Source organism: Panthera tigris, chromosome C1, assembly GCF_018350195.1.
Source record: "Panthera tigris isolate Pti1 chromosome C1, P.tigris_Pti1_mat1.1, whole genome shotgun sequence".
Lineage (NCBI taxonomy): Eukaryota > Metazoa > Chordata > Mammalia > Carnivora > Felidae > Panthera > Panthera tigris.
The window spans coordinates 50520202-50539391 of record NC_056667.1 but is presented as its reverse complement, the minus strand read 5'-3'; the positions used below and the strand labels follow the sequence as shown (position 1 = coordinate 50539391).

At 39.7% G+C, this 19190-nt stretch overlaps 1 protein-coding gene across 1 annotated transcript in view; it reads right to left on the bottom strand.

Moving 5' to 3' along the window:
• Positions 1–8834: 8834 nt before the first annotated feature.
• The window catches only part of L1TD1 (LINE1 type transposase domain containing 1), a 28376-nt gene continuing 18020 nt past the window's right edge, over positions 8835–19190 (bottom strand). Inside the window, exons 4-5 of the mRNA XM_015540914.2 lie at positions 13364–14426; positions 8835–10912 (exon numbers count right to left, since the gene is read on the bottom strand). Coding sequence (XP_015396400.2) covers positions 9263–10912; positions 13364–14426 — 2713 coding nt within the window. The 3' untranslated portion in view covers positions 8835–9262. The remainder of the gene's footprint in view (positions 10913–13363; positions 14427–19190) is intronic.

Here is a 19190-nt window from a genome sequence, read left to right as displayed (position 1 = left end):
TTTTAATGTTTGTTTATTTTGAGAGAGAGACAGAGCATTAGTGGGGGAAGGGCAGAGAGAGGGAGACACAGAATCTGAAGCAGGCTCCAGGCTCTGAGCTGTCAGCACAGAGCCAGATGCAGGGCTTGAACTCGCGAGCTGTGCAATCATGACCTGAGCTAAGTCGGACGCTCAACTGACTGAGCCACCCAGGCGCCCCTATTTTGTCTGCTTAATCTTAAAACTTATACCTTTGTTTCTATTCTTTACCTCTGACTAAAGGTAAAAATAATTTTTCTGTACTTAATTTGTATCTTGTTTAATGATGTCTTCTTCTTCCCCCTAAGTTTTAGCTACCTCCTTCTTTATCCTAGGATCTTCTCCTTTAATTCCATTTTTAAAAAATTCACCACCAAATTCTCTGAGCATAGTTTTGATCAGGACATTCCCCTAAACGTAACCCTTCAAAAGCTCCCAGGTTTCAGTAAATCAGAATGGCTCACCTCTAACTCTAGAGCAAGAGTACAAAGGGAGGCCCACACATCCTACCTGAATATTTAAAAATTATAAGCCTAGCAAAGTACTACAAATATGCCTTCATAAGGACATAGCATGCCACGTTCTAGTTCAGAATTCTCAGGCCTGTCCGAGTTCCATACCAGGTCGTGGGACAGGAGAATCACCTCTGGGCCACTGCCAAACGCCTCCTCCTACCTGCTGTGCATTCTTTGGAGGGTTCTTATTATATACAGGTGGACATCCAGACTCATCCCCACCTCTCCCCAAACAACCACACTCCATCAGTCCATGCCCAGCTTTAGGGCCCAAGCATATGCATACCGGCTATCTGTTTTTAGGTTAGGTAGGTAAGAGGTGCTGGAAAACCCTAGTATAGGGCTCCAAGCTGTTTAGCCAGGAAATTCGGGGAGCTTGGCTAGAAGGTAGGGGGAGGGGGAAGGCTGAGCAGGCTCCTCCCTTAGCTTCTTGGACTCCTTTTGTGGGTTGGGGTGAAGGGAGGGACCCCACTGCACAGGGATTAGAATTAGGGGCAGTTTAAGGGCAGCGGTGGCCTCAAAATTTGTTTGTAAACACACTAGGTCCTCTCCACACTTCTTCCCTAGAGAACTGTCTTCTCCAGCTCTGCTCTAAACACAAACTAAAATGAAACCCAGAAGAGCAAGGAGACATAAATATAACCCTAAAGTGAAATAGAAAATGAGAGTAAAAGAAGGGAATTAAACTACATTAAGAATAAGAAAAAGGTAAATATTGGTAAAAGAAATGAAACAAAAAAATTAAAGTTTATTTATTTTGAGAGAGTGCGTATGCACAAGTGGGTGAGAGGCAGAGAGAGGAAGAGAATCCCAAGCAGACTGACAGCACAGAGCTCCGTGCAGAGCCCAACGCGGGGCTCGATCCCACGAACCGTGAGATCATGACCTGAACCAAAACCAAGAGTAGGTCAACCAACTGAGTAGGCCTCAACCAACTGAGGCACCTAGGCACCCCAAAACAAAAATTTTTAATAAATTTTAGAAACCCTAAAGGAAATACGATGAAGGCTATTTAATGTAAATGAGACAAAGGCTAAAACCAACAGAAGTTAAAAACATGAAACCAGAGGAGATAAAAGATTTAGTGGGTAGAAAGAGGCCCGGTTCTTCAGCAATGCAGGGAAATGTGAGAGAACAAGTCCTTAAAGATGTACACTTAAAAAAATCACAAGCTACACGTAGCTAAATAGGTATGGAGCCTCATCATAATACCCTGTGACATAATGCAACCAGGTTTGTATTCTCACTAGAATTTTGAAAGTTACATAGGTACTACTTTTTTCCTATTGTAATGTGTTTTCAATTACATCCTTTGTTGGCAGCCAGAGGTGAGCTGGCCCTTGGAGTTGACACAGCTGAAACCGCGAACACGGTTTTTGAAAGGAATATGGATAATATTTAGCAAAAGCCATAAAATGACCATGCTCTTTGATCCACTCATTCCAGTCCTGCTAGACAGTCCTACGGCAGGAGTCCTATAGGGCTGAAAAAAGGAAACGTTCCAATCTTAAAAACTTCCAATTTTATGCTTATGCTGACTACAGAAGTAAAACCAAAATGTCCAAAGGCAGGAGAAAGATGTAACAAATGATGGTATATTTGTCTGAGGAATCATGCAGCAACTAAAATGATGATTACTAAGACTTTTAATGAAAAGATATCATTTAAGGGACACAAGCAGAAAATAAAAATGATTGTACTCTAAAAGTGCACAAGGTATGCAAATCACCTTTTATTTTAATTTTTACAAAATGTTCATTTTTTATTTTTGTATGAGAGAGACACAGAGCACAAACAGGGGAGGGGCAGAGAGAGAGGGAGACACAGAATCCAAAAGCAGGCTCCAGGCTCCGAGCTGTCAGCACAGAGCCCGATGTGGGGCTTAAACCCACAAACTGCGAGATCATGCCCTGAGCTGAAGTCTGGCATTTAACTGACAGAGCCACCCAGGTGCCCCTACAAATCACTTTTTAAAAAATCATTGCTCTAAGGGCGCCTGCAGCATCTGATTCTTGATTTGGCTCAGTCATTTCTTGGCTCAGTCAAAATCATGATCTCGCAGTTTGTGAGGTCAAGCCCCGTATTAGGCTCTGAGCTGACAGTGCAGAGTCTGCTTGGGATTCTCTCTCTCTCCCTCCCGTGTTCTCTCTCAAAATAAATAAACTTAAATAAAAACAAACAAACAAACAACCCAAAACCAATGTTCTAACAGCTGTGATGTTTCAGTGATAAATGATGGGTAACTTCCCCTTCCTTCCCTTTCACAAGATGCAGGTACCCTCAGCTTATCACAGAATCCCAAGACCTCTAAATTGTCACCTTCTGATTCTGCTTCCCAGGCACTGTCCTTAGGCTTAGGAACATTTGTCATCCCTGTCTGGCTTGGAGGCTGCACTGCGCAGCTCAGAGAACTCTAAGGCAACAAATATCAAATTATTCACCTTTAGCAGCTTGAATTTATTCCTCAGACTTGAGTGGGGGATCTGCATGCACTGATCTGACCCTAAAAACTGGCAAAAGGAAAACATCACGTTCCTTATTAACCTTGTGCAAATTTACCAAGAAATTGTAACTTCTCCCCTCTAATTCCAAAACTGGCTGTGGCTGTTATCTATTATTTCTTGACTTCTTCCACGTCTCATCTTAAGTCTATTTCCTATGATGAACCTTCCAAGGCTTCTCAATCCCCTTTCTGAAGGTTCCCAGAAAACACAGTACACTTCCCCTTATATATAGCTCACAATTCTTTCTTTAATGCCTGGCTTTCCCACTAAGACCATAAACTCTACACAGTCAGAGAATGTCTGTTTTAACATAAAGATGTTCGGAATCTTGGTATTGAGTTCATATCTTCCCTTGTGAGAAGAGATGGTCATCTCAGTCTCTAACAGCCTGGCCTGTGCAGTCTGCCTGGGGGAGATTACCACATACTTCCAAAGAAAAACTAACAATGAAATAACAGAAAGTCAAAAACGTGGATTTTTTTTAGAAGAGCTTTAGGCTTGAGCCACAAGGAAGCAATAGGAATTCTCTGCGGGAGTCAAGTCCTCTTCAGTGCTGGGTTTTCCAGGCTGTTCTATCTACCTGGAAGCCCTTCTTTTTGTCTTTACCCATCTAACTTCTAGGACCTTCAGGCTTAGTATGGGTATCATCTCCTTTAAGTCTTTGACTTCCCAGACTATGCAGATTTGCAGGGAGCAATTAGTTTCTGAGAAAGGCTGGAAACCATTCAAGGTTTGTTGCAAAGAATTTGTTGATCCACTGGTACCTTCTAACTCTCTTCATATGCTAACCGTACAGAGACAAGGACAGATGTGGGTAGGGATTTAGTCCCTAGGGTGTTCACACTTCTTTAAAAATCTGGAGGCAATTAGGAACATAAATGGTACAGCCACTATGTAACACAATACCAAACCTCCTGAAAAAATTAAAAATTACCATATGATCCAGCAAGTCCACTTCTGGGTATTTATCCATAAGAACTCAAAGCAGAATCTTAAGAGATATTTATACACTCATGTTCATTACAGCATTATTCACAATAGCCAAGAGGTATGAACAACCCAAATGTCCACGAACAGATGGATAAAGGAAATGTAGTTATATACACACAATGGAATGTCACACAGCCTTAAAAAAAAATGAGATCCTATCACATGTTACAACATGGATGAATTTCGAGAATATTATACTAAGTAAGCCAGTCATCAAAGGACATATACTGATGATGTCACTCACGAGAGATCTAAAGTAGTCAAAATCAGGAGTGCCCTGGTGGCTTAGTCAGTTAAGTGGCTGACTTCGGCTCAGGTCATCGTCTCAGTTTGTGAGTTCGAGCCCCGCATCGGGCCCTGTGCTGACAGCTCAGAGCCTGGAGCCTGCTTCAGATTTTGTGTCTCCCTCTCTCTCTGCCCCTCCCCCGCTTGCACTTGGTCTCTAAAAAATAAAATAAAAAAGAAAAATAAAAAAAGAAAGTAGTCAAATCATAAAAACAAAGTAGAAAGCTGTTGCTGGGGGAAAGGGAAGAGGGAATTAATATACACATAGTTTTAGTTTTGCAAGATAAAGTTCTAGAAATCTGTTGCACAACATGAATGTACTTAACACTAAACTGTACACCTAAAAATGTTTAAGATGGTAAATTTAATGTTATGTGATTGTGACCACAATTAAAAATAATTAGGGTGTCTGGGTGGCTTAGTTGGTTAGACTGTATTATGTTAAATTAAAGCAGTCAGAGAAAAGACAAATACCATAGGATTTCACTCATATGAGATCATGACCTGAGCCAAAACCAAGAGTCAGAAGCTTAACCAACTGAGCCACCCAGGCACCCCGGGAAGGGAATTCTTAAAATACTTTAAAAGCATGAAACGGACGGCAAAAACAATTATTAGTTTGATTACATAAAATAGTAAGGATTTCTACTCAGAGGATACAACAGCCAAAATTAACAAATGAGTAATGAACTGGGAGAATGTATTTGTACCCTCCAAAAATATGAGGTTACTATCCAGACATACAAAGAGGGTCTTGTAAATCAACAATCAAAAGAGCCTTGAGTGCCTGGCTGGCTCAGTCTGAGAGCATGTGACTCTTGATCTTGAGATTGTGAGTTCAAGCCCCATGTTGGGTGTAGAGATTACTTAAGGGCAAAAAAGAAGGGAGGGGGGCGGTCATTGATAAAAGAGTAAAGCTTATGAATCAGCAATAGAGGGTGAAATCTAAATGACTAAAAATATAGGGACAGCTACCTTCTCAAGTTCAGTAATTAGAGAAATACAGATCTTCAACAATGGGATACTATTTTACATTCATTATGTTGGGAAAAATTAGAAAAGTTGAGTGAGAGGTTACCTGGGTAGCTTAGTCAGTTAAGCATCCAACTGTATTTAATTTACTTCTTTCAGAGAGCTAGAGAAAGAGAGTGAGTAAAGAGCACGAGCATGAGTGGGGGAGGTGCAGAGAGGGAAACAGAATATCTGAAGCAGGCTCCAGGCTCTGAGCTGTCAGCAGAGCCCAACTTGGGACTTGAACTCAAACCACGAGGTCATGACCTGAGCCAAAGTCAAGACACTTAACTGAGTCATCTAGGTGCCCCCGGGCCCCAAACATCCAACTCTTGATTCTGGCTCAGGTCATGAAGTGACAGTTTGTGAGACTGAGCCTGGCATTGGGCTCGAGCTAACAGCGTGGAGTCTGCTTGGGATTCTCTCTCTTCTCTGTCCCTCCCCTGCTCACACTCTTTCTCAAGATAAACTTAAAAAACAAGATGTAGAAGTGGGAACTCCAGTCAAATATACAAATAGCCAAAGTACTTAGGACAACAGAACTCTGACCAACAACTTCTATAGCAATTAGCCTGGGAAGCCAAACCACCTTTGCAGCAATTGGCCCAGGATGGTCAGACTTGGTCAAGGACTACCAAATTCCCTATGTTGGTTCCCATTTCCAACTTGGAACCAACCAGAGAAGCCATGTATGTTCCCCAAAACCCGAACATAAGATGCCCTGTTTGTAGTTAGCTTCCCAGGCCAATAACTTTCAGTAGGAGCATATGGAGCCTTCCCTTTAACAATGTAAAGCTCTTCCACTCCCAGCTGCCTTTGAGTCTGCGAAATACTGGCCATGGGGGCTGACTACTTTATCACAGCTAGGTGTGAATGAATACCACGGATTTGTTTTCATCCAGGTGGTCTTCACCTATTTTCACAAAATAGAACCATTGTGAAGAGCAACCTGGCAATACTGAGAGGAATTAATCATAAGCTCACTTCAGGAGCCAACAGGTACTCTTTTTGAGGTCCATAAGGGGTCAGAGACGAAGATGTTCATAAGCAGCATTGTTGCAGGGTGGGGTGGGGGGTTGGAGCAGCCTGGGTGTCCACCACTAGACAAAGTGATAAAATAGTGTGGATAAATACTGTAAAATTCATTAGAAATCTTGAGTCTTATGTACATACCAATATACACATCTTTTTAAAAAATATATAAGATCCAAAGCATAATTCCTTTCACATAAATTAGAAACACCATCACTCACAAAAGGACATACTTTAGAAGAAAAACATCAGTGAACTATAGGACTATTAGTGGGTGGGAACCCTTTCCAGGGAAGGGAAAGTAGGAATCAGGGCCAGATAAAAGGGAAAATACAAGAGGTTTTGTGGATTTGATAGAGTGGCAAGGACTAAAGGATATTACCAACGGTGTTTATTTTTTTAATAAAGTTTGAGAGAGAGTGCACATGTGCACCAGCACGAGCACAAGGAGGGGAGGGGCAGAGAGGGAAAGACAGAATCCCAAGCAGGTTCCTCACTGTCAATGCAGAGCCCAATGCGGTGCTTTAACTCACAAACCACAAGATGATGACCTGAACTGAGATCAAGAGGCAGACACTTAGCGTAGGACTTTGGCTTATGTCGTGATCCTTGTGGTTCCTGAGTTTGAGCCCCACATTGGGCTCACTGCTCTCACCAGAGCCTGCTTTGGATTCTCTGTCCCCCTCTCTTCCCCTCCCCTGCTTTTTGCTCTCAAAAAAATTTAAGTAATCTCTACACCCAACTTGGGGCTCAAACTTACAATTCAGAGATCGAGTTGCATGCTCTACCAACTGAGCCAGCCAGGGGCCCCCTACCCTACTGTCTACTCTTGTCTAAAAATTCTTATCCCTCCACACACCAGTGGAAAAAGCAACTTAAATACTATTCCCAAGTGAATCCCACAACAAAGGGGGTTTTGACCTTGTAGGTGTAGGTCAAAGTAAGCATCCAAGTTGGAGAGGAATAGCTAACAGGTTTGTCTCTCAATCTGGTCATTAAAAGTGTATCAGCATCAGCAGAATTGCTCCTTGACCTATAATTCTCCACCCTCACATGTCTACAGAAACAGGTTATTAGTCTAAAAGAAAGCAGTGCATGGGTGTCAAACGGGGTTCACAAACACTATATAAAGTTTCCTGGGGCTGCCATAACAAACTATAACAAAGTAGGTGGCTTAAAACAAAAACACACAATTCTAGAGACCAGAAGTCTGAAACTAGAGTATTGACAGGATCATGCTCCCTCCAAAGGATCTAGGGAAGAATCCTTCCTTGTGACTTAACCCTAGTTATTCAAGACGTTTTACCACTGGGGGGAGAAGGGTGAAAGGTACATGGGACAGTACTATTTTCTCAACATCCTGTATCATTTCACAAGCAGAGCAAAAAAGTACTTTTAGTTTTACAAAAGTAAAGAAAAACTAGGAGTGGTGCATGGATAGCTCAGTCGGTTAAGCATCAGACTTTGGCTCAGGTCATGATCTCACGGTTGAGTTTAAACCCTGCATCAGGCTCTCTGCTGTCGGCACAGACCTGCTTCAGATCCTGTAACCCTCCCTCTCTTCCCCTCCCCCACTCATGCTCTTTCAAAAATAAATGAACATTAAAAAAAGAAAACTGGGATTAAAAACCCTGTTAGCCAGTAATAGCAATACAATGCAGCAAAGTATGATAATGGAGTACCTATGATTAATATCTTCAGTTTTCCCACCCACATGCTCACAACATAACTGAAAATGGACTCCTGTGATGCTCATTCTAAAAACTGGGGTGGGGCGAGTGCCTTGGCTGGCTCAGTCGGTGGAGCATGTGACTCCTGGTCTTGGGGTTGTAACTTCGAGCCCCACACTGAGCGTAGAAATTACTTAAAATAAAATCTTAAATAAATAAAAATAAAAAATGGAGGGCAACCAGCCTTACTTTAGATCTATTGGCCACAAAGAAGGATTTCCCATCTACTGAGGTGTATCATGTTGGGCACAAATATCACCTTGCAGAATCTTACAAGACACCCACGAGGAAAGAATGAACCCAGGTACAGATGAAAGAACTGAACTCAAGAAGCATTAGTAACTTGCCTGGGGTCACACAGTAAAATTAGAACTCCAAGCCAGGTGTACTGAGGCCAGGGCATTTGAAATAGCAATCAGTTTGCAGAAAGGCCCATGAAGGCCAGAGTCAGAAGGACTGAACTGAGAAAAGAAGTGTATTTCAAAAGCTGGACTTTTTTTTTTTTTTTGTAAACTGAATATACTAAATAAGCCCTTGACACAAAAGCCATAAAATGATTACATCATTCTCTTAATTTCTTCAGTTATCAATACATTACAAATCATTTTTTTTATTCTAGACTAACTATTGACAATACATTTGACCTCTCCCTTGGATGGGTTTATGTAATAAAATGTAAAATTTAACTATATTAATGACAAAATAGATTAGAAAGTGTAAAATAGAAAACATAAGCAAATGAAGCATAATCAAAGGAAAAACATTTAATATAAAGATTCAAGATTGACATCATGACATTAAAATTGAATATCCTTCTCAAGATAAAAGTTCAACTTTTCCATCTTTTTTCTATTTAACTTCTGTCATCTTTTTTCCAGTGCTTTTCTATTACTTTTACCCCACCTCTTCCTATCTGGTTACAAACAGATTCCATCCCTCTCCCCGGTAGTTTAGAAAAGTCTATTCCTATGCAAGCTACAATGATTAACACCATTTTAAAACACCCTTTAACTATGCCAACAAAGTAACCTTCCCTTCCCCTACTCCCCAAATACACTGAGGTCCATCCTCCTGGGTAGAAATGTGGCATTTTATTTTCAACCTTTCCTTATTGATTTTTGCTGTGGGAGGAAGGTAATATATATTGTGTACATGTATTTATAGTCATCCTAGAATGCTAAAGTAGATCCTCCAGTAATTCTTGCAACGAGGGTATGCAAGAAATAAACTTTGTGAATTCTTCAGTATCAAAAAATGTCTTTGTTTTACCTTCAAAACTGAATGCCAATTTGGCCGGGTATAGGATTTTAGGTGTAAAGCCTTTTGCTTGCAGAACTTTTATGATATTGCTCCATTTACTTCTAGCATCTAGAGTATCCAATGATAAGTCTGCTGTCAATCTGATTCTTGTTCCTCTATAGGTTATCTCTCTTCTCTTTCTGGAAGCCTTTATGATCTTTTCTTTATCATTGGAATTCCCAAATTTCACCAAGATGTGTCTAGGAGTGAGTCTCTTCTCATCAATCTTACTAGGTATTCGGTAAGCACTAACAATCTCAAGACTTGAATCCTTTAGCTCAGGAAAGTTTTCTTCAATGAGTTCCTTCATTATTTCCTCTGCTCCATTTTCTTTATTATCTTTTTCTGGAATTCCTATCAAGCGGATATTGGAGCTTCTGGATCTATCTTCTATGTCTCTTGACCTTTCTCTATTTATTATCTGTTTGGCCATTTGCATTGTATCCTTAGAGAATTCTTCAATATGATCTTCTAGATTGTCCATTCTCTCTTCAAGTATGTCTATTCTGCTATTGAGAACATCTATTGAGTTTTTTATTTCCAAGACTTCTGGAAGGTAACTTTTAATATTTGCAACCTCCTCCTGGATCTCTCTGAAGTTGTTAATTATACTTCTTCTAAAGTTTTCTTCTGTCTCTTGTATTAAGTCTGTTTCTTTAGATGTTTGCTCACCTGTTTGTAGAGTTTTCTGTCTCTCTTTCTCTGTTTTCCTTGAAAATCTGGAGATTCCTGATGGAGTACTTGATTTTGTACATAAATGCCTTTTCTGCTCATCAGAACTTCTCTCTAGTGATTTTGAGGGAGAGGCAAAACACCAAGTTGGACAAACTGTCCCAACTCCCTGGTTTCTAGGTGTAGCTGTTTCTTCTTTATTCTGGGTTTTTTGTAACATCCGGTGTTTCGCTAGTTTTTCCTTCTCAAAGTTGGGAGCCAAATAATTATAAGCAATTTCTTTAGGTCCATATGAGGCCTCTTTTCTCTCAACTGGGGAGGCAGGCTTTACATTTTCTACTTCAGAGTCCTCTCCTTCCTCCCACGATAGGACTACTTCCATTTCCCACTCTGAACCTTCTTCCTCCTCTGGCTCAGAATCTTCTACCTCTTTAATTAAAACAATTTCCAAGCCATTACTGGTTTTTTCCTCAACTCCACATTTTGTATTTACCAAAGAATGACACTGAAAGGTTGAATCCTGTTTCTCACATAATACTGAAGCCTCCTCTTCTTCTTCCTCCTGCAGCCCTGAAGCCTCTTCTTCCTCATCCAGCTCTGAGGTCTCTTCTCCCTCCTCCTCCATCCCTGAAGCCTCTTCTTCCTCATCCAGCTCTGAGGTCTCTCCTCCCTCTCCTTCCAGCTCTGAGGCCTCTTCCTCCTCTTCTGTCTCCCACTCTGAAGATTCTTCCTCCTGGGTCTCTAAGTTCTTCACCTCCTGTGGCTCAGCAACCTTAACCTCTTTAACAAATAGAAAGCTCAAGCCATCACCAACTTCCCCCTCAGCTCCATGCTTTGAATCTAGTAGCGTTTTTCCCTGAAAGAAAAAAAATTGAATAAGTAGTATCATGTGCCTTTTAATGGAATTAATGCTTTCACTGTCTAAATTTAATTTTGACTGCCATTTTCACAATTATCAAATAAATAGCTGGAAAATTATTTAGGTAATACTTTTTCTTGAATGCGTAAGTCCCCAAACAAGTCAAGTTTACTCTATGATTATCCCATCACACCTGCAATCTGTGTAGCACTTGCAACAAATTTCCATCAGGTCATGTTTACTATGTTCCTTCTATATTCCCAACACTTAAGTGTTTTGTGCCTGACTCTCAAGAACAACTTGTATTTGTGAATGTCTGAGTATATGCAGGACAGTATGGTAATGAGACTCTGTGATCTAATTTCAGGAATATTATCAACCCACACCCCCCACTCACATTTACTTTTCTCCCAAAGGAAACAAAAGTAAATTTAATATTTCTTAAAGATCCCACTTTCAAGTTCCAGCCACATTGTTCAAAAGGAAAGCATGCTTTGGTTAAGAGTACAAGCTCCTAAATCCAGCTGTCACATTTGCTACTGGTGCCTCAACTTGCCCTCTAGAACAGCATCTAATGTAATGCACTACTTCAGATTATTGTGGAGGGTTAAATAGGACAGCCTAGTTACTCAACTTAAGACAATGTCTCCAATATAAAAGTTAACTCTTAACATTTCTTGAAACCCTGTACTTGCCTCTGAATATTCCGTTTAATGCTCCTTGTTACAAAAGGCTCTTCTTCCCTATTCGGGGTTGGTTGATAGATATTTGTCCTTCAACCTTCCCAGACTGTTTAGAACAGGTTAGTTGCCTCATCTGTGCAAATCTCCAGGGAATAATTTCTAGGATTAAATGCTTATTCTCAAATAAAGAATTTGTTGATCCAAGTGTATTTCCTAATTCTAGACTGTCATTTTGCAAAGATGTTATACTAGAAAATGTTGAGAGGGAAGGGAAATTAGGTACTCTTTTCAGAACCCAGCAAAAATACTGGCTTAAGCTACAGACCTCTGAAGATACAAATAAATAGAAAGATATTCTGTGCTCACGGATTGGGAGAATTGGTATTGTTAAATGTTTATACTACCCAAGGCAATTAGCAGATTCAATGTGATCTCTATCAAAATTCCATTGGCATTTTTCATAGAACAATTCTAAAACTAGTATGGAACCACAAAGGACCCAATACCCAAAGCAATCTTAAAAAGAAACAAAGCAGGAGGCATCATGCCCTGGTTTCAAACTATATTACAAAGCTATAGTAATCAAAACAGTATGGTATATGGTATTGTCATAAAAACAGACTCATAGATCAATGTAAACAGAGAGCCTAGAAATAAACTCACACATATATGGTCAACTAACTTATGGACAAATGACCCAAGAACATGCAATGAGGATAGTCTCTTCAATAAGTGGTGCCAGGAAAAATGGAGAGTCACATGCAAAAGAATGAAACTAGATTACTATGTTATACCATACACAAAAATAAGAAATACACATCCAAGATGAAAGAGAGAGAGAGAGAGAGAGAGAGAGAGAGAGAGATAGATATTGGGAGAGGGAGGGGGAATCTCTACAGTATACTACAGGCATTACCTTTCAGGATTGGGATTATGAAAAATATTCAGAAAATACAGTGTTTTCAATGAAACCAATAAACATGGGAATATACTCTAATACAATGTAAGAAACAAAAACCTTTATACATGCAATGGATAATTGCTAAATATTAATATTAATGAACACTCTGACAGGCTTTAGTAAAATAGATTTGCATTTCACTGAATGTTAATAAAGAGGACTTAGCAGGACTACTTTATACATTGAAATTTCAACCTAATTATACCTGATACTTTTTTTCATGATCCTATTGCTTGAGGGCTTTTAATTGAACTTATTTATTTCTATTCTTCCTCCTACTGTTTTAAAAGCCACTATTCTAGTGTTTATCCTTAAATACATAACATATATATAAATTCATTTTCTTTCAATGTCTATAATAAATATACAATCTCTTCTCAGAGCAACTCAAATCTTTTTAACCTATTCCAAGCTTTCAATGCCACCCATTAAAAGAAAAAGAGCCTTTAAGTCATTACTTTTAATGTCATGCTTTTACTTTTAAGGATTTTTTTTTTAAGGAATTCTTTCTTTTTAAGTATTTATGAGAAAGAGAGAGCGTAATCTGGGAAGGGGCAGAGAAAAGAGGGAAACACAGAATCCAAAGCAGACTCCAGGCCCCAAGCTGTCAGCTCAGAGCCCAACACAGGGCTGGAACTCACCAACCGTGAAATCATAACCTGAGCTGAAGTCGGACGCTTAACTGACCGAGCCACCCAGGCGCCCCTTTAAGAAAATATTTCTTAAAAATTGGTTTAAACTTCAGAATAACTTTACCAACTATTATACTTCATACATAAACTCCAAAGATCTATATATACTTACCACTTTTTCTCGAATCCCGTATCTTCTTCCTCCTTTCTTTATTTTTTCACTTTGTGGGAGTATATCCTTCAGTAATTCTTTCATAAACGGTTTTTGGCTAGTAAAATTGCTGAGGCTTTGAATATCTGAAAAGGTCCTTACTTCACCATCACACTTAAATGCTAATTTAACTTGACATAGAACTTGAGGTTCAAAATCATTTTCCCTCAGAATGTTGAAGACATTACTCCATTGCTTACTGATGTCCAGTGTTGCCGATGAAAAGTCTGCTGCCAACCTAAGTACTGCTCCTTCATCTTCTCTGGAGGTTTTTAGAATCTTCACTTTATTATTGTTTAAATTCTGAGGAATTTTTTCCTCTCTTTTTGCTTTGACCACTCCACCCTCTCCAATCTCGATGTTCTCTCCTGTTACTTCCATATGGATCCTACTATCTCCCCAAGCGTTATCTATATTGCTTATGGCTTCTTCCATACTTTCCATGACTTTGTAATTTTGTGACTCATCATAGGACAATTCCTTACCTTGGTTAGTACTGTACTCTTCAGCTTTATCTAATCTGCTACTTGGCTCATTTATTTCTTTTCTTTTAAAAGTCAAATTTTCAATATCCTCAACTATTTTAGAGTTTGCTCTTTCTATGTTTTCTACCAATCCTTTTTTTTGTGTGGCTAAACCTTTTATTTGTTGGCACTCCTTTTTGGTACTGGAGTTCTTTGGATTTTTCACTTCAGGTATTTTACTTTCTACTCTTAAAATTTCCTTTAGGTCATTTTTAAGAGAGTCCCTTATCTCTTCAACCATTAAATCCAGATTTTCCATCAAGCCTTTAAACTTCATCAGCACAACTGCTGACATGTCTTTGCATTTTAAATCTAATACCTGAGCCATTTCCTGGTCAGTTTCTATCAACTGAATTCTTTCCCTATGAGTGATATTTTCCTGCTTCCTTGCAAGTCTATCAATTTCTGACTGTATAAGGGACATTGTGGACACGTTTTTATTTTCCTGAAGAGTAATTTTTGTTCTTGAAGGTCTGCTAGACTCCCCCAAACTCAAATATCTTTAAAAAGATTATCTGAAATACAAAAAAAAAAAGTAACTTGTTTACTTAACAATTATTTTGAGAAGCACAATGACCAAGAGTATAAACGTGGTTATTAAGTAAACTGAGTACTCCACAATTTAATATAAAGGGTAAACCATAGGTTACATAGGGTAACACATGGGTATATGCACATAAACAACAAAAAAAATCAGAATTCAAAATTCATACAATATGATTAATACCCCATTCAAGTAAAGATTTAAATGCCATAAATCAACCAGTAATGATGGAAATTGGCCAGTTTCCCGTACTATTAACTTTGCTGCCTATGTTCGCTGTCAGGATCAAACAGATTATGGGAAAATAAACATTATTAAAAGAGTGCACCAGGGGCACCTGGGTGGCTCAGCAGGTTGAGCATCCCGACTTTGGCCCAGGCCATGATCTCACAGTTCATGAGTTTGAGCCCCAGCATCTGACGTGCTATTGTCAATGCAGAGCCCATTGGGGACCCTAGATCCCCACCCCTCTCTCTGCCCCTCCCCTGCTCACACTCTCAAAAATAATCATTTTTTAAAAAGAGTGCACCATACCAAATTTTTAACGCTTAAGGTGACTTGGATGGAATCATAACGGAAAAACAGAAGGCCCTTTTTTGATTGCAGAGAAAGTTAACATTAAGAATTTTTCTTAAAACCAGCTCAAGTCAATTAAGAGTATTACTTTCCAGAATGCAAATATTAATACCTGAGGGGAACAGAATAACTAAAAACCATGCCTACTCCCATGTCACAGAGGCCCTGGACCTTTGCTTGAGGAGACTCAATTAGGCTGTTCATTTGTTTTTAATCATTCTACCCTGCTGTCCTGACCCTGCGTGGTGGAAAGGGAGAAACCACTCCCATCCCTTCATCCCTTAATTAACAGGGATGAGAAATGGCTATGCACAATAGACACACTTTGGACAACAGCTGGGATGCCTGTTCCTTAATCTTTTCCTCTGCAAAGCCTAGTAGGTATTCGTTTGAGTGGACTACTGTTACACTAAAAATTGTACCACATGCTGATTCATCACTGCTGTCAAGACCCAAACTGCTTGAACTTACAGGTATGAAAAGAAAAATTATATCCCCTTCAAGAGGATTCAGCAACTTCATGGAAGGGGACTAGGGTAAATACACAAAACTAGTAGCTATTATTGAAGCATATGAACAGAAGAGAAAGGGGAAATAGGACTCATGAGTGTTGACCATAGCTTTGAGGAACAGAACCAGAAAACCTTCCAAGCATCTAGTGGAAGGAGGATACAAACCACATATAGTAACAGAAAACTTCTCTGGACTTGAGTCATGTGATTGAAAAAAAAAATCACTAGATCTGGGGCAAGGTTAATAAAAGATGCATATCCATTTATATATAATCCTGGTAAAACTTCTGAATGCAGACATGAGCCATACAAGTCCCCAGACATTCAATCACATTTATTGAGCACAGACTATATGCTAGTTACTGTGCCGGATAGCAAAGGAAAAAGATGTTGAGTAAAAATGGACATGGAACCTCCCCTACAAGGGGTGAACATCTAGGGAGAAATAAATATCAAATGGCAACTGTGCCAACTTACAAAGTAAGGGTCAAGGGTCATGAGCGTCTGTCTATACCAGGTGTCAACTGACATATTCAGGGAGATCCAGGAAGGCTTCCCTGCAAAAGTAGCTCACACTGAATCTGAGAAGTGAGCAGCAGCTACATGGCAAAGAATGGAAGAAAGTACATTCCAGAAGCAAGGCTGGAGCAAGCATCTGCTGAAGGGGAACATATAGCAGGGAAGGGGCATAGAGAGAGGGAGAAAGAGGATCCAAACAGAGCTCCACGCTGACAGCTGAAATCCTGATGCAGGGCGTGAACTCGGGAACTGCAAGATCATGACCTAAGCGAAGTAGGACACTCAACCAACTGAGCCACCGAGGCACCCCAAGGAAAAAAAACAAAACAGGTTTTAAAGGAAGAGCAAATTTCATTTAACATATCAAGCTTGAGGTGCTCTTGAAATAGAGAGTGAGTTGGGGCGCCTGGGTGGCGCAGTCGGTTAAGCGTCTGACTTCAGCCAGGTCACGATCTCGCGGTCCGTGAATTTGAGCCCCGCGTCAGGCTCTGGGCTGATGGCTCGGAGCCTGGAGCCTGTTTCCGATTCTGTGTCTCCCTCTCTCTCTGCCCCTCCCCCGTTCATGCTCTGTCTCTCTCTGTCCCAAAAATAAATAAAAAAAGTTGAAAAAAAAATAATTTAAAAAAAAGAAATAGAGAATGAGATAAGTGGTTCTAGAACCTAACCTACCCTAGTTTCTGCTCTGCAAGATACACTTTTGCGAATCATGTGCCCATAGGCAGTTAATTCCATAGCTAACAAACAATCCAGAAAGGAAAAAAAACAAAAAAAAAACAAAACTCAAATTAGCCTGAGACAAGATGAGATGACAAGCCACATACTGGGGGAAAATATTTGCAAAAGAGACATCTGATAAAGGATTGCTATTCAAAACAGACAAAGGACTCTTAAATCTCAGTAAAAGTAAAATGAACCGGATTAAAAAATGGACAAAAGACCCAAAGAGACACCTCACCAGGGAAGATACACAGATAGCAAGTCAGCATATGGAAAGATGTCATCAGGTAAATGCAAATTAAAATGAGATACCACTACATGTCTATTAGAAGGGCCAAATCCAAAATAACTAACATCAGGTGCTGGTAAGAATGTGGAGTAACAGCAACACTCATTTCACTGCTTATGGAAATGAAACAATGACACAGCTACTTTGGAAGACAGTTTGGCAGGTGCTTCAAAACGGAACATATTTTTACCATCGTGTTCCCTGGTATTTACACAAAGGAGTGGAAAATTTATATCCATACAAAAACCTGCATACTGAGGTTTAGAGCGGCTTTATTCAGAACTGCCAAAACTGAGAAGCAACCAAGGTATTTTTCAGTAGTTGGATAAACTGGGGTATATCCAAACAATGCAGTATTATTCAGGGCCAAAAAGGGATGCGTTACTAAGACATTTAAACATGGAGGAATCTAAATTGCAAATTTACCAAATCCAAGAAGCCAACCTGAAAAGGCTACGTACTATAGGATTCCAGTTACATGACATTGTATTAAAGGCAAAAGTGTAGAGACAGAAAAAACATCAGTTGTTCTCAGGGATTGAGGGGAGGAAGATGAATAGGCAGAGCACAGAGGATTTTTAGCAGTGAAACTATTCTGTATGATAGTGGTGGACACAGGCCATGTACTTGTCAAAACTCACAGAAACTCATAGAAAATTCACTCACCAAGAGTGAACCCTAATGCAAACTATGGAGGGATAATGATACATGAATGTAAATTCACCGGCTGTAACAAATGTACCACTTGGTGTGGGATGATGAGGCAGGGGCCATGCAGGTGTGAACCTAAAACTGTGAACCTAAAACTGTTCCAAAAATTAAGTTTATTAGTTAAAAAAAAAAAAAAGCATGAAACATCTTGCCCACAATGATGAAGCTTAAAAAAATATAACTTTGAGGACTACTACAAAAGGGCTGTGACAATCATAGGGGGCAGCGCCTGGGTGGCTCAGTGGGTTAGGGGTCTGATTTCAGCTCAGGTCATGATCTCACGGTTTGTGAGTTCGAGCCCCACATCAGGCTGTACTGACAGCTAAGCGCCTGGAGACTACTTCGGATTCTGTGTCTCCCTCTCTCTCTGCCCCACTCATGCTCTCTCTCTCAAAAATAAACACTAAGGGGCGCCTGGGTGGCTCAGTCGGTTAAGCAGCTGACTTCGGCTCAGGTCATGATCTCACGGTCCGTGGGTTCGAGCCCCGCGTCGGGCTCTGTGCTGACAGCTCAGAGCCTGGAGCCTGTTTCAGATTCTGTGTCTCCCTCTCTCTGACCCTCCCCCGTTCATGCTCTGTCTCTCTGTCTCAAAAATAAATAAATGTTAAAAAAAAATTAATAAACACTAAAAAAAAAAAAAAAATCATAGGAGCAGCTGATCTATCATTATCAGGGTAAAAAGATACATACTTAAAATCCTACAGTTCAAAAATTTCCCTTACATAAAATCTGAAGAAAAATTATGATAAAATTAAAAGAAAAATTTCTGTATATGGAATTCAAATACTAAAGGATACAGATATTTAAATTCCAAAATAACTCGGTCAAAAACTGAAGGAAATTTAAAAATACTGAATGTCAGTAATAACTACTTATAGTAGGTAGTGAAAATGGTGCTTTGAAGGAAATTTAGACTTTAAAATATTAAAAAAGTAGAAAGGATGAAATGGAGTTAAACTGCTAGATAAAGAATGAAATAGACCCCAAAAGTTGAAAACACTTATCCTCTGATGACAATTGACCAACCTAGAGAGAAAAGGCACAAATAAATAACACTGTAAAGAAAAAGGGGATACAACAGCAAATAAAGCATAGTTCAAACACAGGATTATTATTAAACTTTCACAATTAAATTTGAAAAGTGAGAAGCAATTTTTACCTTGTTGGTTCCCAAAGTCTTCTAAAGATCAGGAAAAAGGAAGTATTTTTTTTTAAAGTTTATTTATTTTTTATTATTTTTTTAAATTTATTTTGAGAGACAGGACATGTACATGCAGGCACATGAGCAGGGGAGGGGCTGAGAGAGAGAGAGGGAGAGAATCCCAAGCCCAACATGGGGCTTGAACTCAGGAAATGTGAGGTCATGGCCTGAGCCTAAACCAAGATGCTTAAGTCA